Source organism: Armigeres subalbatus, chromosome 2 (assembly GCF_024139115.2).
Source record: "Armigeres subalbatus isolate Guangzhou_Male chromosome 2, GZ_Asu_2, whole genome shotgun sequence".
NCBI lineage: Eukaryota > Metazoa > Arthropoda > Insecta > Diptera > Culicidae > Armigeres > Armigeres subalbatus.
In genome coordinates, this window is record NC_085140.1 from 265,625,180 (window position 1) to 265,649,422 (window position 24,243).

The 24,243-nt window shown below is 41.1% G+C and overlaps 2 protein-coding genes across 2 annotated transcripts in view; one reads left to right on the top strand and one right to left on the bottom strand.

Annotated features, from left to right (window-relative positions):
- Nucleotides 1–24,243, bottom strand: part of LOC134212177 (uncharacterized) — a 111,115-nt gene that overhangs the window by 32,191 nt on the left and 54,681 nt on the right. The window contains exons 8-10 of the mRNA XM_062689798.1: nt 23,820–24,191; nt 23,414–23,761; nt 23,201–23,351 (exon numbers count right to left, since the gene is read on the bottom strand). Of these exons, the coding sequence (XP_062545782.1) occupies nt 23,201–23,351; nt 23,414–23,761; nt 23,820–24,191 (871 nt within the window). The remainder of the gene's footprint in view (nt 1–23,200; nt 23,352–23,413; nt 23,762–23,819; nt 24,192–24,243) is intronic.
- On the top strand, nt 179–23,402 carry LOC134212178 (uncharacterized). The gene is made up of 4 exons (XM_062689799.1): nt 179–585; nt 670–1,170; nt 22,910–23,039; nt 23,103–23,402. Exons 1-4 carry the CDS (start codon nt 190–192, stop codon nt 23,186–23,188), a joined length of 1,113 nt encoding a protein of 370 aa, XP_062545783.1. The 5' UTR covers nt 179–189; the 3' UTR covers nt 23,189–23,402.

Genomic DNA, 24,243 nt, shown 5'->3' on the forward strand with positions numbered 1-24,243 from the left:
TGCAAACAGGGCGAAAAACAATATTTTCATTCTTTCGGCTTCGGCGATGCACGGCACCGCCGCTTCTGAATTTGATCTGAATTAATCTCCCACTGTGCAACCAGTGAACTACGAGCAGATAAAGACCAAGGCGGCAAACGAGAGCTGGTTGAATCAGTTCAAATGAAACTTTCTTCAGTGCGGACGTTTATGGATCAATCTGTTGTCGGTGATTTCGAAGCCAACCAGCGGGGTACACTTTCGACCATAGTTGCATCGCCGCTATTTCCATGCTGTTTTGAAGCGGAAAATTCCTCAGTTCACACGAGTGGTGCCCACCGCAATCGGATGCTGACGCGTTGGCGGGACACAAAGCGCGGAGCCAAAATGGAAGAAGTCAATGAAAAGTTGAAGAATTTTTTAATTACATTCAGTTCGAGTGGTGTCGAGTTGGATAGTTTGGCCTCGTTTCGCCGGAACCGTCAGGAGTTGCAGCGCTATTATTTACATTACGAGGCCAGGGCGGGAAAGTATCAGCTTATCCTTGCATTCCTAATTTTTGCGATCGGAAAACATTATTTCAGCGAGTTGTTTGCAAATGAAGATGTAAATGAGCCACTTGAGCAAAAATCCCACTTTTGATGAATTTCAATTTCTCTCCCCCGTTCTATCGTTTCGACTATTGTTCAGTGCATCGTTGGAATGCCACAACAGCTGCAGAAAGCATTTCGCCCACCGGAAAGTTGCGACTTTTGCAGGGAAGTGCGGAATGTGCCTCGACTTGCAAATGTGAACCCGGATGAGTTTGAGCGGATCCATGCATACACAGGAGGTCCGGTTATCGTAACGGATGCAACAGCAAATTGGACGGCAACGGAATACTTCGATTATTGGTTTTTCAAAGATATCTACCGAACATATGGCAAGCGGAAGAAAGCTGCCAGATGCCAGTTTTTCCCCTATCAAACGGGATTTCGTAACATCCACGATGCGTTCAATTTGGACGCAGCACGCGTGAACTACGAACCAGGCACGGAGCCGTGGTACTTTGGGTGGAGTAACTGTGATCCAGCGATATTGAAAATTTTGAGGGAACACTATGGGCGGCCCTACTTCTTGCCACGTGCATCGGAAAACAACGCAGTGGATTGGGTGTTTATGGGCGGCCCAGGGCTAGGAGCACACATGCATGTAAGTGAAGGGGAAACACTACTTCAGGGTGTGTTGGTATGAATTTTTTTGAATGTTCTTGTTTTGATTAAATTGAACAGCTTGGTCGCTATTTCTATTTCTGCCGCTATGGTTTTTTGCCTTGATGTGATTTTTACGTATTTTTATACTAGAGAATCAATTTTTCTTGTACTGTGTTTCAGGGTAAAAAGTACCGCTTGTCGCGGGAGATCCCGCGATTGTTTGTAATATCTAGCAAAATAAATACTGATAAGATTTTAATTCAATCGCGGAAATTTGTAGCTGAAAACATTTTAGCTTGCACGTGGATTTGGAACAAATTGAGTTAGGGGCCGTCCAGAAACCACGTGGTCATATATGGGGGGAGGGGGGGTTGGAAAATGACCACGATAAGCCACATGGGGGGAGGGGGGTGTTGCTCTCGAACCACGTGGTTTTTTTACACGGAAAACTTTTGATGAATAACAACAGCGGTGTAAAAGATACAAATCATTAAAATTCAATGATTTAATCATTAAACGCAAAGCGCATCTAAGGGCCGATGCCCACGTAGCGTCTTTTCAACTCAGCGTTAAAAAGACGTAGTTGTGCTTCGAGAAAAATCGATAACGCAGCGTCGGTCGTTATTTGACCATCTTAGCCTGAAATCCTATATCCATACAAAAATAAACGAAAAAACAAGTTGCCATTCAGTCTTAATTTCCACAAAAAAAATTAAAAACGAAAAATGGAAAAATATTTTTAAAAAATTTCGCGTGAGATGGCTTTTGGCATCACGCCGCCGTGATCAAGTATAGAAATTTCCTGTAAAAACTTTGACATTACTTCATACAATCCTGATAAAGTGCTGGTATTCAGAATTTTTTTTGAACAATTCTCTCTGAAAAACTTTGCTTGGAAATTTTGCTACAAATTGATAATGAAAAAAAAAACAAAACATCTCCAGTGTAAATTCCGAAAAATTTTCCTTGAAACTCCGATAAAAATTCCATGTGAATTCTGTCTGAAAATTAAAAACAGTCCCGTGGGAAATACATATAATTTTCGGTGGAAAAACATTCGAATGAATTTCTTTGACAAGATCTTCCGAATCTTCACCAGAAATTCTTCTTCATTTACAAAAGAAGTTTTTCGAACATTTTAAGGAGTGCACATCAAAATGTTCAGTCTCCAGTTGGCCTTGCGAGGATGCCAATCCGGAGATGACGAGTTCGATTCTCGTTCCTGTCTAGGATGTTTTCGGGTGGAAAACATTCTCGACACACTAGATATAGTATATCCACCGTACTTGCTACACAAGATATATAATCGTGCAATTGCTGGCATATACAAGTTTTCAATTTATAACTGAGGAAATGCTAATAGAATATACTAAGTTGAAAAGCAGACCAACTTCCAGTTGGAATATGGAGCCAATGCCACATGAAACACTTCGATATTTCCGTTGATTTTTTTTTTTCAATTTTGGAATTTTGAAATGAAAATTTTTCGGAATACTTTTTTACGCTCTTTGTGAATTCTATCACTTTTTTTTAATTTTTTCTTTTATTCGAGTCATTATTTAGAATTTCCACGGAAGAGTCTATGGATTATCTTCAACAAATTCTTTGAATTTTCAAAGAATAAATCTTTAGAATTCTCATGGTTCGTGTTTTTGCCTTTCTCGTACACTAAGTGTACGTATACGTACACTTAGTGTACGAGAAAGGCAAAAACATGGCCTTTATAAAGGCTATAATATTGCTTCAAAAATAAATTTTTGATAGGAGGCCGATTTTTATATACCGATCGACTCAGCTCGACGAATTGAGGTGATGTCTGTATGTGTGTATGTATGTATGTGTGTGTGTGTGTATGTGTGTATGTGTACAAATTTTGTAGACACACTTTTTTGAACTTCCCATTGTCCGATTTGCTCGCAACAAGTTGCAGACGACGCGGAATTCAGTCCCATTGTTTGCTATTGAAAATTAGATCAATAGCTCATCGCAATCTGGAGTTATGGCCAAATGGTTTTTGCGAATAAAAAAATAGCAAAATGTTCTCAACTGAATACACCTAGATTCGAACTTCTGACCTCTGGGGTGGAAGGCGCTTGCCATACCACAAAACTATCGGAACACACATGGTATGAGTAAACCGAAGTCGTACAGTATTTATCAAATTAGTATGTGTGCATTTCTTTTCAAATCCACAGAGTTCACTCTGCTAGGGTAACAGTGCCAAGATTGGAAGTATTATTGAATCAATGAAAGAAAATATATATTTGATAATTCGAAATTGATAGTTTTAATGCATTAACAAATAGACAAACTTTGAATTTGCTAGAAATGAAATTGGATTCATTTCGTCTTAATAATTAATCTAAATTTCTTGGAGTTAAAATGAGCTCCACTATACTGCCGTCGCAAGCATAATCGTCCAATATTGATTTTGCATGGAAGAAAATATGAAACAGTTACGCTTGCGGCGGCAGTATATAGGTAGGAAAGCCAATTTGTTGGAGAAATTATTGTTTTCAATTAATATTCATAATGGCACAATTACAACGTGTCGCTTCAAGTAAAGCAAACGTTAAGTAATGCAATGATGAACAATATTATTAAGACCCCATTGTCTCCACTGAGGCCATGATCGCCTTATAAGTGTTTATTTGGGTAACCTTTAACGAAAAGAAATGTGTTCAATAATTAATAACGTTTCTCTTTACTAAACGTAATCAGGCCCATTTTTATATTATTTTGCTATCATGCGCTCGCATACCCTACATACGAGTTCGATCAGCGGCGTTCAATCAGCGTATGGGAGCGCAGCTGATGTGCGTGAGGACGCTATGCAAGCACACTTCGGCGGGAGCGAACGGCACTGCATTCGCTTCATTCGCTTGCCGTCGGATGAATATCGCAGAAGGAAGCATCACCAACACACCGCATGGCCCTGACGAAAGCGAGTAAACAAAATGGGGGCCGGATGATGCCTTTTTATTTCACCCGGCAAGGGATATAGGACGTCAATTTTAAAATGGTTGTTAAAACGTTAAAACACATTTTAACCGAAAATAGTTGGATTTTTCAGGTTCGAAATTTAATTTACTTTTAGATTGGCAACACGAAAGCATAGCATAACATATGTGATTGTACAAATCGTGGGTGGCTATACAATGCTCAATTGAGCAATCTACTGTATATTGTCGCAAATTGGTACTTGGGATTAGTACCTTTTCCTATACAGTAGCAGTTGTACACTCAACTAAACTATCTCTTAAACATCATAAGCCTAATCTTATGAAGCATGGAAAAATAAGCGAATTTCATTTTCATAGAGCTTCTTATGATAATGACTTATTCTTCATGAAACTCATTCTTGTATCTTATAAAGTTCATGGGAGTGATATATAGATAAAATAAAACATAAGAGTTGTCTTATGATTTTTATCACTACTTCTGATGTGAAATGTGACGAATCTTATGAAATAAGAAGTTAACATGGCAGAGTATGTTGTGGACGAACTAATTCTCATCGCAGATTTATTCTCGACATATTTATCGACATTCGCGCTTGTAAACTGCGTTTTATCGTTCATCAACTGGGAATTTTTTTAATATCGCTTTCGATAGCAGTTGGTTGTTTGGATCAGAAATGTAAGTAAATGTTAGGCGTTTATATTCACTTTTAAAATAATATTTCATATTTTTCAGAACTTTGTTGAGGCAAGAAGCGAATGAGAGGAATACCGACAATGAGACTATTCTCGAGTCTCCTACTTGGTGCGATGCATCTCGACGAAACATAAATCGAATGAATTAAGAGAATGTGATTCAGAAAAAATATTTTAAGCTCTTTTTAGTGGAATGTATTCAACCGTCTAAGACGAATTAAGTAACTCCATTTAATTCCACCAATTATTTCGATATCTTTGCAGATACGTATTTCGACCACAACTGTGTGGTCGTCTTCAGTGTCTCGTACTTGACTCGACGACAACGAAGAATGTGATTATTATTTAGAGAAAAATAAAACATCATGTTGTACAATGAGTTGTGGATTTTTTGCATTTGTCTACTCTAATGCTTTAAATATAAGAATGCACAGCATATACAAAAACCGTGTAGATAACATTATGACCCTCATATGCAAGAATGATTGATGTTTATAAGATTCTCTTATGAATTCCATCATCGACAAATCTTTATATTTTCATAAGACAAACTTATAAAAATCATTCTTGGTCAAATAACACACAGTTCATAAGAAAATCGTACAAATTTTATACGTAATTCTTATAGCAAAAAACATAAGACATTCGTATGATTATCACTAGTTTTGTTGGCTGAGTGTATACCTGGCCACGTCCTTACAATCACGGAAGGAAGGGAAGGAATGTTAGTTCAACATCTACTAGTGAAGATGCAGGGAACCCATACTACCTTCATAGATGTCTCGGGAAGGAAAATTTGTGTTAGTGGGAAAGGTGAATAATAGGGAGCTCTATTCGACAATATAGAGCGTTTGTCAATAACAGTATATGCTGTAAAAATAATAAAATATATTCATCAATTTACTTACGAACCGTCCTAAGGAAAAACAAAACAAAACACAAAATTTCGGCAAATCGCGCGATCGTTCCGCCGTCCGAAACAAGAGCCAACTCGCACTGCACTAATTAACTTTATTACCGACCGCGCAATGCAAAACACAAAATTTCGGCAAATCGCGTGATCGTTCTGCCGTCCGAAACAAGAGCCAACTCGCACTGAACTAATTAACTTTATTACCGGCCGCGCAATGCAAAACACAAAATTTCGGCAAACCGCGCGATCGTTCCGCCGTCCGAAACAAGAGCCAACACGCACTGCACTAATTAACTTTATTACCGGCCGCGCAATGCAAAACACAAAATTTCGGCAAATCGCGCGATTGTTCTGCCGTCCGAAACAAGAGCCAACACGCACTGAACTGGTTAACTTTATTACCGGCCGCGCAATGCAAAACACAAAATTTCGGCAAATCGCGCGATCGTCCCGCCATCCGAAACAAGAGCCAACTCGCACTGCCACTTTTAGATTGGCAACACGAAAGTCTAATTATTTCGATTAAACAACATGTGTAGATATGTAGCCTGATATAAAGGTGTAGACTTCGGCTATCTGTTGGTGGTGTTGGATTGCGTGGGAGTGCTCTCGCCTCTTAGATTTGACGAATCGATGTTCTAATCTTTGTTTACAAACGCAGAGAATTCGTTTTAAAAATTTGGTATTGAGTTAAAATAAAAATTGTTTCAAGTTCATTGGTATTATACTAGAAAATATGTTTTTGAAAAAAAAAAAGAATAGAGCCGAACGAGCGTTGATCACAGGACTCTCTGAGTGAGAGCCTAGAACGTTACCCCTCAGCTATCTTTACTTCTTGAAAGATTGGTGATCGAAGTATAACAGGTTATACGCAATTTGCACTGATCATCTGCTGCTTGTGCATTCGTGCGGCAACGCACCGGCTGCTGTGTTTAGGTTCCGTGGCATATTTAAATCATCTGACGTTGAAAAACATATACGATTGAGTTTACGTCATGTGCTTTTGTGTCAATTCATTCAGATAAGTCACCTAATATTCATAGTGTTTTTGGTGTGCAGGAAGCAACATCAATTTCAATATTTAATTTGAATCCACCAATCCAATCCATATTGGCACAGTATATGTAAAACATGGATGGTCTAACAATTAGTTTGTAAATAAAACAATTTTTTATAGTAAATGGTTTTGATTTTCTATAAATATTAATTTAGTATTATTCCTACCTTTTCGCTTGCATACCTTCTGTGTGGTTTTTGAAAGTTAATTAATTCATGCTATACATGAGTCCTAAATCTTGGACTTCGCTAGACCAATTAATTGTAACATTCATATAGTGACAACATATCTGTTTGAAGATTTCAAATAGCACTGGGATTATGTGGGAGAATCTGAGTTTCGGAGTGATTCGGAGAAAATTTTTCATTCTTGCAAGTCAATGAAAATGTATCCAAACTTTTTACAATCCAAACATGTTTTGGATCATGTAGTAATCTAAATTCGATCATTTAGTTTCTCGATGACTCATTCCAGAGGTTAAATTTCAAAACGTGTTTTATGGTGGACTTCTGGTGCGAATATTTTCGACAGCTCTGTCCTACAGTTTATTGTATTAATTTAATTAATAACAGAGATGAAACACTAGCTTGTAATAACTTATACTGTTAATAACATTATTTTTTATTGGTTATTATTAGTCAGTATAAGTAAACAAAATGGGGGCCGGATGATGCTTTTAATTTCACCCGGCAAGGGATATAGGGCGTCAATTTTAAAATGATAATTAAAACGTTAAAACACATTTTAGCCGAAAATAGTTTGATTTTTCGGGTTCGAAATTTAATTTTCTCTTAGATTGGTAACATGAAAGTTTCATTATTTCGATTAAAAGCCATGTAGGCTACATATCTACACTACAAGGATGTTTTCGATCATTTAGTAATCTGCGTTCAATCATTTAGTAGTTTGTCAATAACACATTCCAGAGGCTAGATTTCAAAATGTGTAGTATGGTGGACTGCTAATTCAAAGGTTTATCTACAACTCTGCCTAACAGTTCGATGTTTCAATTATACTGGTAATAGATTTATAGAGCTAGTAGCAGTAGCTTATACTGAATGATTGGAATTTTGTTATCATTTGGTATAAGTCACTGTAACTCCTTCAATGGTGGAATTGAAACATCGATATATTAGGCAGATATATAGAAAAACCTTCGCATCAGAAGTCCACCGTATAACACATTTTGGAATTCAGCCTCTGGAATGAGTTATAGACAAACTACTAAATGATCGAACGCAGATTACTAAATGATCGATAACATCCTTGTGTGTCTAACATATAGGTAAATACTTCGGCTAGCTGTTGGTGGTGTTGGATTGCATGGGAGTGCTCTCGTCTCTCAGACTTGACAAATCGATGTTTTAATCTTTGTTTAAAAAATGCAGATAAGTCGTTTTAAAAATTTGGTATTGAGCTATGGAAAAAAATGAATAAAATTTATTGGTATTAACTAAAAAATGTTTAAATTTAACATTAAACAAAAGAGAGTCAGGATGAGCATCGAACATAGACCCGCTGAGTGACAGCCTAAAGCGTTACCCCTCGGCTCTCTCCGCTTCTTGGATATGTGATGATCGAAGTATAACCGGTTATACTCAATTTGCACTGATCATCGGTTGCTTGTAACATTCGTGCGGCAACGCACCTGTGCTGTGTTTAGGTTCCGTGGCATATTTAAATCATCTGACGTTGAAAAACATATACGATTGAGTTTACGTCATGTGCTTTTGTGTCATAATGTCAGATGTCAGATATGTTACCTAAATTCATAATGTTTTGGTGTGCATGGAAGCAACTTCAGAATCAATTTCAACATTTGATTTGAATTCACTGTAATGCATTCTTCCTGGCGTTGCAGCAAATAATTCATATTGGCACAGTATATGTAAAACATGGCTGGGCTAACAATTAGTTTGAAAATAAAACAATTTATTTTAGTAAATGGTTTTGATGTTCTATAAATTTTAACTAACTATAATCGTACCTTTTCGTTTGCATACCTTCTGTGTTTTTGATAGTTAATTAATTCATGCTATACATGAATCCTAAATCTTGGACTTCACGAGACCAATTAATTGGAAACCCATTCATAGCGACAACATATCTGTTTGAAGATTTCAAATAGCACTCGGATTATGTGGGAGAAGCTGAGAAATGCCGAAATGCTCTCTATATGAAGAAAAGCAACCCTAGTAGAATTCTTCTAAGACTTTATTAAGTCGGATCAAAATCGTAAATCTTAATTGAAAAGTGGTTAAATGGCATTGACAAAAACGGAACTGCTCATCAGCAAAAAATGAATTCTTATCTATATGATGAAGAATCATACTATTTCAGAAGGTGCCAGAAGCCTAAGCTGGATTCTGACTTCAAAACAGAAAAAGTTTGTCAATTGACCAAAATTATGGATCATATCACCGAAGTTATGGATCATAATCACGATAAAAATTGCGCAAAATTGTATTTTTTATTAAATGTAGTTTTCTATGGATAATTTTCCAAACATGTATGGATCATTTGTCATACGCTCATGGGAAAATAGCAGGAATGATATTGTTTTTCTTGATCATGTTTAAAGGTACATACATACTTTACAATTAATTGATATAGTTTTTTTTAACATAGTTATGCTTCGTTATGGATCTTAAAATTATTCTTTATGGATAAGCCTGAGCTATTTTTTGGATTTGAGGTAGCGTTTTATGGAACATTCTGGTGTTATTTATGGATCGTTTTTGTGCATTTAACGGTACAAAGTAAGGGCTGCCATAAACAAATTTGAAAAATAAGATCTATTTAGTGTTATATTAGACTTTTCTAATATGTTTGTCAACCCATTTGAACGAGCGAGAAAGGCATCATCACCGCTAGGTGGATTAATCAGGGTTTTTCTTCTTTCTTTTTACTTCTTTATACTTTCTTATTTCTTTTTTTCTTTTTTCTTACTTCTTCTTCATTCTTCCTTCTTCCTTCTTCATTCTTCCTTCTTCTTTCTTTCTCCTTCCTTCATTCTTCTTCCTTATTTTATTCCTTCTTCCTTCTACTTTTTTTTCTTCTTCCTTCTTCCTTCTTCCTTCCTTCTCTCCCTTCTTCCTTCTTCGTTCTTCCTTCGCCATTATTCTATCTTCCCTCTTCCTTCTTCCTTCTTCTTTCTTCTTTCGCCTTTCTTCATTCTTCCTTCTTCCTTCTTCTTTCTTCTTTCGTCCTTCTTCCTTCTTCCTTCTTCCTTCTTCCTTCTTCCTTCTTCCTTCTTCCTTCTTCCTTCTTCCTTCTTCCTTCTTCCTTCTTCCTTCTTCCTTCTTCCTTCTTCCTTCTTCCTTCTTCCTTCTTCCTTCTTCCTTTTTCCTTCCTCCACCTTTTTCTCATTCACTATTGGTGACTGACGACTGTGGATTATCTGAGAAAACACTTTTGTAAGCAGTCTTAAGGATGGTGATCTCTCGAAATTTCTCCCACTCCAACTTATCGCCTTGTTTGTAGATGGGGCATTTGATCCCTTCCTTTGTTGGTCTTCACTTGTTAAATGGTATCCTTAACTTCCCTCAAGATGGGCGTTAGTTGGTTTCCTCGTCCACTGGAGTAATGTAGTCGTCTCCTCCGCTGTTTAAACCCTCACTGCCTGTACTATCTGTTCCATTTAAGTGTTCCTCGTGGTGCTGCCACCACATTTCAATCACCACAAGTTCATCCAACAAAATGCTTCTATACTTATCCCTGCATATCTGCGTTTCCGTCTATAGCGTTCTTCGTTATGCCAGGATTCTGGAGAACCTCATGCACTGCGTCTTTTTTCTCCAGAATCCGTCCGAACTCTTCGTTGACCGAATCGTTCCATCCACTTTGTCCCACATCTTTTTCTTCTTCTTATTGGCATTACATCCCCCAATGTGACATTGCCGCCTCGCAGCTTAGTAAGCATTTAGCACCTACACAGATGATAACTGCGAGGTTTTTAAGCCGAGTTACGGCTAACACAATGATATATTTAAGCCCAAGGTGTAGTGGTCGCAGTGCCGCGGCTGTTCCTGGAGGATTTTGCAACGGATGGCTTACGCGCCACCTCCGAGAAGGACCACCCACCACCACCCCAAGACTGGTTACTGAACCAGTCCGGAAATTGTTCAACACACCACGAACACGCTTAACAGACCACCCACAATCGATTTGTCTAACCCACAATACTGACAGTCACACTCTCACAAACCTGACCAACGAAACCCAGCACACTCTCAAATCCTATCACGTGGCCACAGTATAAAGATATCATCACGGGTAACAATCTTCGCGCCCCATCTTTCCTTCTCACTTCGAAAGACGAGCAAATCGGATCAATATACGCGGACAGGACAAAAACTAACGCGAAACGTGAAATGCCCCTCGGACTTTATCAATCACATCTGTAACTAACTTTTAACAATGATTAACAACAACAGAAGATACACATTTTATTTGGGAAAATCATTACAATTGGCGTTTTATTACGGATCACGTTGGCCGCCCTAACTAGCTTTCCTCAACTTCCTGGTTTTTTCTCAGGAAATGCTTACTTTAACAGGAAATCGCCCTCCAATGTTTGTTTACAAAATAAGTGACGCCCAAATCGCAAATAAGTCCCGATTTAATACAAAAGAAGATTTATGCGAGATTAATTTTCTTAAAAGTGCCTAACTTAATCGTTTGCCGACGACAGAAAGTTGCCCTTTGGTAGCAAAATCACAAGCACGCATCGGAGCGAAACGAGGCAATTAATTTGTTTGAATGGATGAAATCACTAACAGCAAACAAGCTACTACGGCGATGACACCTATTTTTGCAGGCCAACAACTAACTTCAACCGAACTCGATGGCCTATCGGTCGGTTTTCGGAATAGCATCGCCACTGCATCACGTGGGATCGCAACAGACGACATTTTTGTAATCAACCCTTTCTTCACATAAAATGCTGATTCGTTGAGGTTGAATGATGACCACCAACGCCGACGGCATCGTGTTGCTGTTTCCGCTTTGCTGCGTCCGCTCTGCATGAAATCTTGTTCAAACTGAGGACTGAATACAAACCTGCAAGTTGCTTGATTTTGATGTCTGTGCTTGCGATGCATGCACGGGATTGGCTGTTTCACTATTTCTAAATGGTTTACCAATTTCCAATAATAAATAGTTGATCATTTGTATTTTTAGAACAAAACAATGAATCTTTGACTTATCCTTGATCGATTAGTCCAAAAATATTAATATAATAGAGAAACGGATATATTACCGTTCAAAGTCTATCATATTTTCTTTATGGTCTCCGATTTAAGCTATCTTAAAGTGTACCCGATAAAGAATAGACAGACGTAGTCCTACGTCAAAACTCTCGTGTTGCTTTTCTAGTAAACACATTTTTCGTTAAAATTAAGTTAAGATGTCTATTTGGTTTGATATTGAGCACACATAGCAAACAAATTGCGGTTGTCAGTAGCACCGGTAATGCCAGTAACCAAATAGCAGAGGTAGTGGGAGAACTCAACCAAGAAAAGATGGACTCGTCGCCTTGTTCCAAGCGTGTCTTGGATTAAAAGACCCCATGGAGAGCTGAACTGTAGTTCGTCATGCATGAACGCACCGATTCGGGTCTTCGGGTTGACCAGCCCGAATCTTTGGGTCGACTTCGGCACTTGACTGGTCACCAATTGAGGCGGGTTGAATGCTATGTGAGAGATGTGAGAACGCCAGAGAGCTTTTCGTCGAAAAAGAATAGCCAGCCAGAAAGTCGAAGGCACAAACAAAGTGCGCAAACTTTGGAAAAGTGCTGAATGCACGAAGTCCCAAATAAAATTTTAAGTTTTATAATCCTCTTAAAAATCAAAATTAACTTTCCAAGAGTGTTATAAAACCAAAAAATTTAATCTCCGAAGTAGTACCAAAAGGAGGTTCTAAGCTGCCTAGGCTGAAACCCAAGGTGCTTCATTAGTGGCTATTTCCCGACAGGATTTTTATTGTCAGAAAAAGTCAGTGCGTAAAGGTATTCCGCTTTGTGTAAAAAAGGGCGGATCCAGGATGGTTTCCAGTGGATCTCCGTGATAGGGCGCGCTGCACATGTCTCCATCTGCCTCATCTAGCAGAGCTCGGTTCTGGACGTAGGTTCACTGGATCTTAAAAAATAAACAGGAACACCGTCTTCGACCAGAGGTAGTACAGACTGAAAACTTAACACCTAGCAAGAGACAACGGACAGAACACATACCACCTAGTGGACCAGCAGAGTATCTTAATTCTCGTGTATGCATGGATGAGATAGTGTGCCATGAGCTACAAAAGCTCACGTAGCACCGATTCAGTGCGACGAGAGAAGCAAGCGCGCGCATAAAATAACTAAGTGAGCGTGTCTCAATGTACGTCTCATGAGACTCATCTCATGCGCTAGGAATGCATAGTTGGCGTTACATAGGCAACGATATAATTGAATGAAAATTTTCCCGCCCAAGCTGTTTTACACACCTCCGCTGTTGTTTGCAAAGGTTTGCCATGGCAAACAGCGCATGAGCTGATCACATTGAGATGTCTCAATGCGACTCACCAATGTCAATGTGAGGTACACAAGCTTCGTGAGACTCGCGTGCGCTAAATTTTATGTGCGCGTAGCAGTCGTTGCTCAATCTCATCTTGTTTTGTACGCGTACATGATGTCTGTGGACCAGTGGAGAATTTTTCGATCCCGAAAAGTTTCCTTCTTACCGGGGCGGAAATCGAACCCACACGCCATAACACATGCGTATAGACGAATGCCGTCGCTAACCGCACGGTCACGAAGCCCGCGTAGTAACGAGTCCGCGATTTTAGTCTTATATATTATGTTCGCACTAGGGCCTTGTAACATGTTATTCGGCTATCATGAGCTTTCTTTTGTCGATAATTTGAATAACATGTTATTAATGCTGTAGTGGAAACATATTATAACTAGCGCAATTGAAGGATGTATTCTATCACCGTTACTATTCCTCATCAATCGACGAGATTCTGGTAGGTGCGATTAACCGTGAACCAGACCGTGTGCTGTTATGGCCATGGAGCACCTGAAAAACTTCGAGTTGGCTGATGACGTTGCACTCCTAGCTCAACGACCTTGCCGAGCGCTTCTCTCTGGCAGATTTAGTTATCAACGTCAACAAAAATCGTTGGATGGAAACCAGGCGACCCTTCACAGCAGCCGGGCAATCAGTGGAGAATGCTGAAAGCTTCCAATATCTTGGGAGCCAAAATAGCGTCAGATGGCGGTACCAAGATTGACAAAGGCGCACGGATCGAAAAAGCAAGAGTTGCCTTTGCGAGTTTAAGAAACATCTGGAAAAACAGGCCACAATACTCATTTTCAACTCCAACGTGATATATGTGCTGTTATACACTAGCGAAACATGGTGTGTATCAGTCGAGAACACTCAACGGCTGCAGGTGTTCATCAACAGATGCATACGATACATCATTCGGACCTGGTGGCTTTACAACTGGATCTTAAACAACGAACTCCATCGTCTCCATAACTAACTAACTAAATTGTTATAATTTTGTTATGCATTATAATAATTATATTATATTATAATAATTGATCGTGTAGTCCTCATATCCCTAAGTAATAACGAATTCGATTTCTGGTGCGTTGGAATTATTACTTTAAGGGTAAAAATGCATTCATAATTTAAAAGCTATTGAATATCTTTTGTTGAACTTTGAAAGTAGTAATGATTGCTAATCAGTTAGAATTAATTACTAAGGTAGAAAGTTAAATAATGAAAACTTAAATCTAGAAATAAATAGGCTAAAATTTAAACTGTTATACACATCATGCAAAAACACTGAACACTCAACAACCCTGTAACAGACACTAAACTAGTACGGATGATACAGATAGATAATTAGATAACACACAACACATAGAAACAACACGAGCCGATAGAAGTACATAGCTTAAAGGTACACAGCCGGACCCTCAGTAGCCAAATCGTCGCGTTCGCTAAAGTTAAAACATACGTGTGATGATTAGTTAAATAAAAGTAATGTTTTTATCTAGCCAAACGGTGCAGTATTATTCACGGAAGAAAGTGTGGTGCCTTTTGCAATTAGTTTGTGAAAACTCTTCTATTGGATGTGAACTAAACTGTGTGATAATAACATCTAGGTTTATTGCATGGACAAACTTATGAGTTGATGGACTATCGTTTTGACCTTAACCAGTTTGATGAAACATTGAACTATTGCGCCTTCTCAACCCACGAACCGCGGAGTTAAGTGACAAACATTTGGTGCCGTGACCAGGATTGGCGGTTCTAGAAGGCCATTTCTGTGGAAGTTTATTGTTCGGAGTGATAGGGAGTGATAATAGAAACTACGCGGACATCTTTGAGGCATTATTTCTGCTGTAGTGCAAGGCGGAGATCTCACTCTCTCGATATCGAAAGCGCGCAATTTCCATGGTACGTTTTACCGTGCGGTGAAAACACAGCCGTGCGACTGATGGGATTGTTTCAGTAGCAGTCATTGATAAAAATACAAGGCCTATATTGCACAGGCCACAGGTGAGTGGCTTTCCAAGAATCCATTACTAGCTTGCTGGTGCTTGTTAGATTTGTTTTGATTCCATGTGCTGACTGTGAAATCGCGCTGCTCGGGATTTTGGAACTACGCCACACGATTGAACCAATTTGATGCAATAAACCAGTATCGGATCGAAGATCGCATATTGTCAACAGAGGTGAACCTGTTCACTAGTCGCAGTTGGAATTTATATTACAGGGCCTATTGTTGACAGGCCTCAGGTGAGTGCCTGTCCAATTATTTTACTTGTTTTGGGTGGTGCTATATGGTACCGTTTTGTATCATTTCTCGGTACGTGTGATCGTTGGCTACGGTTGGAGCAACTTCGTGGGCGGCTTGCGGAATAAGGAGCATAATCGCGACGGTACCTGGATTACGGGTCTTGAAAGCAGCAACGGTTACTGGGAAGCAGTTTGTCCTGCCGCATGCAGAACTTTCATCACGTCTGTGAGCTTAGGCGGTCGACGCTAGAGGTTTGGTCCGCACATACGAGGTTAGTGCTATCGAACCAATAGGAATTGCTGGGTTGCTGTAGTTTTTGCTGGCAAATTGCTGTTTGAAACATTTCATAAAAATACAAGGCCTGTTTAAGACAGGTGCAAGGTTAGTACCTGTCCAACCTTATCAATCCATTAGCTAGTGCTACTTTGGATATTCTTTACCTTTCTCGGATATTTGCTGGGCCGTTGGAGTTTCCTGCAGTACGGAACAGTTTGCTGCAATACAGTCGCATTGCTGGTTGCACATTTTTGCATCTTTGGGATAGGCCACAAATCGAAGTACGACGACGATCATTTCACGGTGGATTGCTGCTTGGGGGTTGGCGGAAACTGATTTTAATTTTATACAAGGCCTTGTTGAGACAGGCCTCAGGTGAGTACCTGTCCAACACCCCCACTTGGTGAATTGCAGTGCTACTTGGTTGGCTTTCTTTCTTTTTCTCGATCGTCATCGTTCGTACTTCGAGTTGCTGTGCTGGTAGTGGTTGTGGGAATGTCTGAGAAGAAAATTAAGGAAAAGGTAAAAGGCGGGAGCGCATTATCGCATCATTAAAGCGACATGAGCCATTTTTGGGAGAAGTTCAATCGAGGCTGGATAAAATTGAGGCAAAGTTTGAAGAGTTTGAGGAAGTGCAGGAAGAAATTGCTGAGCTGGACGCTGAGGGTAACTACGAGGAGGAATGCAACGAGTCATATAAGGAGTTCGAGAAACTTTACTATCGTCTACGGGCTGCACTGTTGTCAAAACTCACACCAGAGCCTGCAGTTGCAGAGTTAAACAACACGCGGAATGGTCAAGCATTAGGAGTGCATACTGGAGTTCGTCTACCTCAGATTTCACTGCCGGAATTCGATGGCGACTATAAAGGATGGCTGTCGTTCAAATCAACATACGTGTCGCTGATCCATGAGTCGGTGGAGCTGAGTGATGTACAGAAGTTCCACTATCTTAAGTCAGCACTTAGAGGGGAAGCAGCCAAACTTATCGAATCGCTCACGTTAACCAACGAAAATTACATCATCGCGTGGGATACGATCACAAAGCGGTATTCAAATGAGTATCTTCTGAAGAAAAGGCATCTGCAAGCTCTGATGGAGTACCCGAAGGTGGACAAGGAGTCGTCGTCGGCTATTCACGCGCTGGTGGACGAATTTGAGCAACGACTGAAGATTTTGAAGCAGTTAGGAGAGAAGACCGAGCACTGGGGTGCCATGATAGTTCACTGGATGTGCTCCAAACTGGACATGCAGACGCTTCAACTCTGGGAAGACCACGCAGCATCAACTAAAGATCCAACATTTACAACTCTAGTGAATTTCCTGGAAAAACGGACGAGGGTGTTGGAAGCAGTTTCGTCGAACATCGAGCTGAAAAGCAGCACACAGAAGGTGGAGGTTAGACGTCAAAAGGTGGTAGGTGCTACTGAGAGCGATAAGACCGTTTCGATCTGTTGTTGTTGCGGGGATTCGCATTTTTTGGGTCGGTGTAGCAAGTTTTTGAGCTTCACTCTGAAGGAAAAGTTGCAGTTCGTCAACAATAAAAGGTTGTGCAGTAATTGTTTGAAGTCGGGCCACTGGGTGCGTGATTGCAATTCAAAATTCAGCTGTCGTGATTGCGGTAAAAAACACAATTCGCTGATCCATCCAGGATTCCCTCCTAGTGGAAGCAGTTCCGGGAACATTGGCCAGCGAGTGGGGAAGGTGGAGACTTAAGGGAACACGAAGTCAGTAGCAACAAACTTAGCTACAAAGAAGGTGGAAGCGGAGAACGAAAATGCGGGAAGCGAATATCAAGGCGCGGTTGGATCATACAACGTAGCAGCTAAGGACAGAAGAATAGCAAGTGTGCTGTTATCTTCAGTCGTATTGGTGATACGAGACCAGCACGGAGGAAAACAGTTGGCTCGAGCATTACTCGACAACGGTTCACAGGCGAACATTATTAGCGAGCGGTTATGTCAGATACTCAGTCTGAAGCGGCGTTCGATCAACGTTCCTATCAGCGGAGTCGGACAATCTGAAGCACGAGCGAGATTCATGGTGAATGCTACAGTCAGTTCGCGTGTTCAGGATTTCTCGGTTAGGATGGATTTTCTTGTTCTCCAGAAGATTACCTCAGAGTTGCCATCTACCAGCTTACCGGTGGCGCATTGGAAAATTCCGGAGAATATTCGGCTGGCTGATCCGACATTCAACACCAGTAATCGAATCGATTTACTAATTGGAGCGGAACATTTCTATCGATTCCTGTTCGAGAGACAATCCAAACAGATTACGTTGGGACCAGGTCTACCGGTACTGATTAACTCAGTGTTCGGCTGGATTGTTACTGGGAAGGTTTCGGGGGCGCAAACGGAAGCGGTTAGCTGTTGTTATGCAGCAACTCCGGAAAATTTGGAAGCACAGTTGCAGAAGTTTTGGGAGATCGAGAGTAATGAGGATCGTCCGGCCTGGTCGAAAGAGGAGCAAGACAGTGAAGAACATTTCCTGAAAACATTCAGCCGTACATGCGGTGGACGGTACGTCGTAAGACTACCGAAGCACGTAAACTTTGAGCAGATGCTCGGAGAGTCATATGAGATGGCATTAGCACGGTTCAGGAAACTGGAAAAACAACTAGAGCGTAACCCGGAGATGCGTTTGCAGTACAATGCTTTCATGCAGGAATTTCTCGATCTCGGGTACATGAGGAAGGTTAGCGCAGAAGAACTTCGGAAAGAAACGTCAAGGGTAACTGTGAGGAAGAATTATTACCTGCCACATCACGCTGTGCTGAAGGAATCTAGTACTACGACTAAGGTTCGAGTGGTTTTCGATGGTTCAGCTTGCACGGATACTGGTTACTCGTTAAACGATGCTCTACTGAAAGGTCCTGTCATTCAAGACGAACTTCTAAGTCTTCTTCTGCGATTTCGGAAACATGAGGTGGCGCTTAGTTGGAGATGTGGAGAAAATGTACAGACAAGTTCGGGTACATGAGGAGGATACCGGATTACAACGCATCTTCTTTAGGTTTTCTTCAGAAGAACCTATACAGGTTTTCGAATTATTGACAGTAACGTACGGATTAACACCTTCGTCATTTCTTGCAATCCGAGCGCTGCATCAACTTGCTATGGACGAAGGTACTCAATACAAGGTAGCTGCCGATGCTATAGTGAAGGACTTTTATGTGGACGATTATATCGGTGGAGCATCCAGCGTGAAAGAGGCCATCGCACTGCAAACTGAACTCGACACCTTAATGAAAAAGGGAGGATTTGCGCTACGCAAATGGTGTTCCAATCGTCCTGAAGTTTTGGCCGATATTCCGGCCGACCAACTGGGAACAAGTTTCTCAATTACTTTTCAAATTAGCCCCGAAGAGAAGGTGAAAACTTTGGGAATCACCTGGGAGCCAGGAACAGACCAATTACGATTCTATTACGATGTCACCCTAAGCGAACAATCGTGGACAAGGAGAAGTATTCTGTCGGCCATCGCTAAACTTTTTGATCCACTTGGGTTGATATCTCCCGTGATTGTGGTGGCCAAAATGCCGATGCAAGAGCTCGCCCTACTGAAAACTGGTTGGGATACGTCTGTTCCAGTTCACGTTGAGCGCAAATGGAAGGAATTCCACTCTCAGATGAATAATATTTCCGAACTAGAAATAAGTCGGTTCGTTTTTGCTTCAAAATGGGTGGATATTCAATTTCACTGCTTTTCTGATGCGTCTACCTTGGCATACGGGGCTTGCATGTACGTGCGGACGTTGGATGAAGCTGGAAATGTAAGGATTGAGCTGCTTGCATCAAAGTCGCGCGTCGCTCCGCTCAAACGCTTGACGTTACCGCGACTTGAGCTATCCGCCGCCAAAGAAGCCGCTGCCTTGCACTCAAAAGTAACAAAGGCTTTGTCGATGGGAAATGTTCGTACAGTTTTCTGGTCCGACAGTACGATTGTGCTACACTGGCTACGAGCACCTCCAAACTCGTGGCAAACTTTTGTAGCTAATAGAGTATCGTTGATACAAACTGCTACCTTCGCACACTCCTGGCGTCACATATCAGGAAAGGAAAACCCGGCTGACTTGGTGTCCCGTGGGATGACAATAAACGATTTTCTGTGCAGCAATTTGTGGAAACGAGGACCACTATGGCTGAGCAACACTGAAGATGAATGGCCGAAACGGACTGAGCACGAAGGACCTCCTGACGAACAGCTGGAAGTTCGAAAAGTTGTTCATACCGTTGTAGTAGAAGATTCACCCAACGAAATGTTCAGCTTGCACTCATCGTTGTCCTCTGCTGCGGATTGTTGCATATTGTCGTCGCTTTGCGTACAACTGTCGCAACCGGGACGATAGGAAGGACACACTCGCCCTTTCCCATGAAGAAATATATTCAGCTAAAATAACACTAACCCGAATTGCACAAGCTGAACGATTTTCTGTCGAACTAAAGGCGTTGCAGCAGCGGAAATGTGTCGATCGCAAATCCAACCTGAAGAGACTGTCTCCGTTTCTTGATAATCAGGGAATCATCCGAGTAGGAGGACGGCTACATTTCTCGAACGAAGGGTACTCTGTCAAGCATCCAGCCGTTTTGCCGAGTCAACATCCATTTACACAATTGGTTGTACAGTACTTTCATCATCGCAGTTTTCATGGCGGACCCCAATTAACCCTATCCGAGATACGGCAAGAGTTTTGGCCGATAAATGGGAAGCGTGTCGTCAACACCGTGCTTCGTAAATGTGTTCGCTGTTTCCGCACTAACCCGACACCTATTGATCAGCCTACAGGACAACTACCAGCCGGACGCGTACGCCCTGGGCGGCCATTTCTGATAACCGGTGTGGATTATTGTGGGCCGTTTTATTTGAAACCACCTAGACGTAATGCGGCGCCCCTGAAAGTTTATATAGCGGTTTTGTTTGCTTCTCTACGAAAGCGATGCATCTTGAGATGGCTAACGATTTATCTACGGCTGGCTTTCTCTCTGTTCTACGAAGATTTATCGGCTACCGAGGAATACCGGCCGAAATACATTCGGACAACGCTACGAACTTTTCCGGTGCGCACAATGAACTTAAAGCGCTCCACGAACTGTTGAAAAATCAACTCAGCCTCTCAGTTATTCGCAATGAACTTGCTCAACAAGGCATCGCTTGGATGTTTATCCCACCACGAGCTCCTAACTTTGGAGGTTTATGGGAGGCAGCCGTGAAATCCGTGAAAACTGCTTTGAAAAAAGAGATAGGCCTTCAGCAACTAAGTCACGATGAGTTCATCACACTTCTAGTGCAGATCTCCGCCATCCTGAATTCTCGTCCTCTGTCTCCACTATCAGACGATCCTACGGAATTCGAAGCTCTAACCCCAGCGCACTTTTTAATAGGCTCAGCAATGAAAGCCCTCCCAGAGCCCAATTTATTAGAAATTCCCACAAACCGCCTTGACCACTACCAGCGAATCCAGCAAATGTTCCAACGCTATTGGCAACGCTGGAGCAAGCAGTATCTCACGCAGCTGCAGGTGACATCGAAGAATTTGCCGATAGACCTCCTTCGTATTGGAAGCATCGTCGTGTTACGAGAGGACAACGTGCCACCTCTTAGCTGGCCTCTAGCTCGAATTATCTGCCTGCATCCTGGTTCCGATGGAGTCGTGCGAGTTGTAACGGTGAAGACGGCGACTGGTGTGTACAAGCGGGCAGTCAACCGCATCTGTCCCTTGCCAATCGATGGTGATGATCAACAGGCCTCCAGGACACTGCGCTCACATCAATCAAGAATGTCTAATTTCACTTAAAATTTAATTGTTAATGTTTTATAATGTATTTGAAGCTAGTTCAAGGGGGCCGGCAATGTTGAACTTTGAAAGTAGTAATGATTGCTAATCAGTTGGAATTAATTACTAAGGTAGAAAGTTAAATAATGAAAACTTAAATCTAGAAATAAATAGGCTAAAATTTAAACTGTTATACACATCATGCAAAAACATTGAACACTCAACAACCCTGTAACAGACACTAAACTAGTACGGATGATACAGATAGATAATTAGATAACACACAACACATAGAAACAACACGAGCCGATAGAAGTACATAGCTTAAAGGTACACAGCCGGACCCTCAGTAGCCAAACGATCTGAGTTCAATAAAGAACTGGTTTTGAATCGTCGCGTTCGCTAAAGATAAAACATACGTGTGATGATTAGTTAAATAAAAGTAGTGTTTTTATCTAGCCAAACGGTGCAGTATTATTCACGGAAGAAAGTGTGGTGCCTTTTGCAATTAGTTTGTGAAAACTCTTCTATTGGATGTGAACTAAACTGTGTGATAATAACATCTAGGTTTATTGCATGGACAAACTTATGAGTTGATGGACTATCGTTTTGACCTTAACCAGTTTGATGAAACATTGAACTATTGCGCCTTCTCAACCCACGAACCGCGGAGTTAAGTGACAAACATCTTTTATGATCTGTTGAAGTGTCTATTGCCTGTTAATACATAACTGTTGAAGTTTAAATATAGTACTATGAGCAGGGTTTGCAGGAATCGCTCTCAATAGATAACGAGCAACGATAAAAGAGAGGCAAAAACCTTTTCGGATCATAACAAGCTATGAGAACAAAACTATCGCACTTGTATACAAGTTGAAAAAAAAACTGATTCGGATAGGCGGCCTCCACCGATGGGGTTTGATAAAACGCCTTGTTCTCGCTCATTTTATGTTGGGGACCATATTTTTTTCGCACAGCTGTGTAAAACAAGTTGAAATGCATAATCAGAATCGGTGCCCCCCGCAATTGGGGCGTAATAAAAAAAATTGTATGGGTTGTAGCCCCCCGAATCAGTTCATTATCGTAATGTGATAAAAGTTGACATTATCTTGCATGTCTGGGATAAGGAGACAGTAACTTATTTTTTGCAGATGTTCCAAATATACGAATGGGCAGTGGTTATCGTCAGCAATTAGTATGAGAAGAAACATTTTTGTTTCTCCGAATCGTAAGTCCATATTTAAGACCTTTATTTTATTTTTAGGTTGATAATGTTCGTTTACCATCATGGCAATCGCAACTTAGAGGATCTAAGGAATGGATCCTAGCCCCACCGCCAGAGTGCTACTACAGTTGTGCATCTTTGTCAGTAGTGGTTCAAACTGGAGAAACAAGTAAACCATTTAACTATGCCCTATGATATTAATTCTAATAATTTCCCAATAATTGTATTACAGTTGTTCTCGATACCAACAAGTGGTATCACAAAACCAATGTTCTTTCCGGAGAAATCAGTATAACTGTCGGTGCAGAATACGACTAAACGCATACTTACCTGGATATGATGGTGGTCGCTGGTGGAAACTCAACGATGTCTTCTCTTATCTCAAGGTCGTTGTAGAAGCTCACCACATGGGGCTCATTGTTGCGGAACATACAGGAACCATTGGCAGAAGGAATCCGATGGTACAGTGGGTCATCATCATCTGAAAAATTATTAGAAATGTTATAAATAAAACAGACTCCCTTTGAAATCAGTCCGACATACCGCAATTCATGGATCGACCTATCCATTGACCATCTTCACAGATTATCTTCCAGGTAGTTTGTTCTCCGGTAATGCTCACAATGCAATCGAAAGTAATCTCCGTTCCCGATGGGAAACCCTCTTCGCTGTCATCAATCTGTTCGCCATTTTTGTACACCAATGAACCATGAATCTTGCCCGGAGGTCCACACTCCCTGCCGTCATTTTCATCCTCCAAAGACGTTACATTACTGCCATCCAGCACAATTATAGAACTACTGTCGTCATCCCGGGATTTACGTGAAGCAGATGCGGATGCAATATATCCACAATTTAAAGTTTCCGGTGTAAGCGATCCAAGCGCACAATCTACAAATCACAGGAACTTATGGGTTATTATTCAGGTATTCGTTCAAATACAACATACCCATCTGTACAGGTGCTGCGCTTCCCATACCGCTTTCGCACTGTATCATCACCGAACTTCCATGAGCGATTGTGAGGCCTGCCCGGTAACCGCCTTGGTACATAGCATGCATAATCGGTGGAAGAACGCATGGTGCCGGAAGACACTCCGGCATAGAAGTCACTGCCCATTCCCCATTCCAACAGCGCAAACTGGATGGGCCTTGGGTATTGTAGCCCTGGTCACACTGAAACGTAATCTGCTGCGCATTCTCGATGGTCTCCATCGGGGTTAAAGCTGCCGTCGTGGACAGCTTGGCAGCGTCCATCGTAACCATATCGATTTGACTGGAGTAATATTTTCCGTGCTCGGTCGATGGTGCAAAACAGGGTTCTACAATAGAAGAAGGACGAAATAAAAATGGTTGACAATGAATTATTTTGAT

What these genes read in the sequence shown, in the direction of transcription:
- LOC134212178 (XM_062689799.1), top strand. Translation starts at nt 190, where the DNA reads ATGGATCAATCTGTTGTCGGTGATTTCGAAGCCAACCAGCGGGGTACA. An exon ending in GGCTAGGAGCACACATGCAT is followed by an intron (nt 1,171 to 22,909) that starts GTAAGTGAAGGG and finishes TTTTATTTTTAG; the next exon opens with GTTGATAATGTTCGTTTACC. An exon ending in GGTTCAAACTGGAGAAACAA is followed by an intron (nt 23,040 to 23,102) that starts GTAAACCATTTA and finishes ATTGTATTACAG; the next exon opens with TTGTTCTCGATACCAACAAG.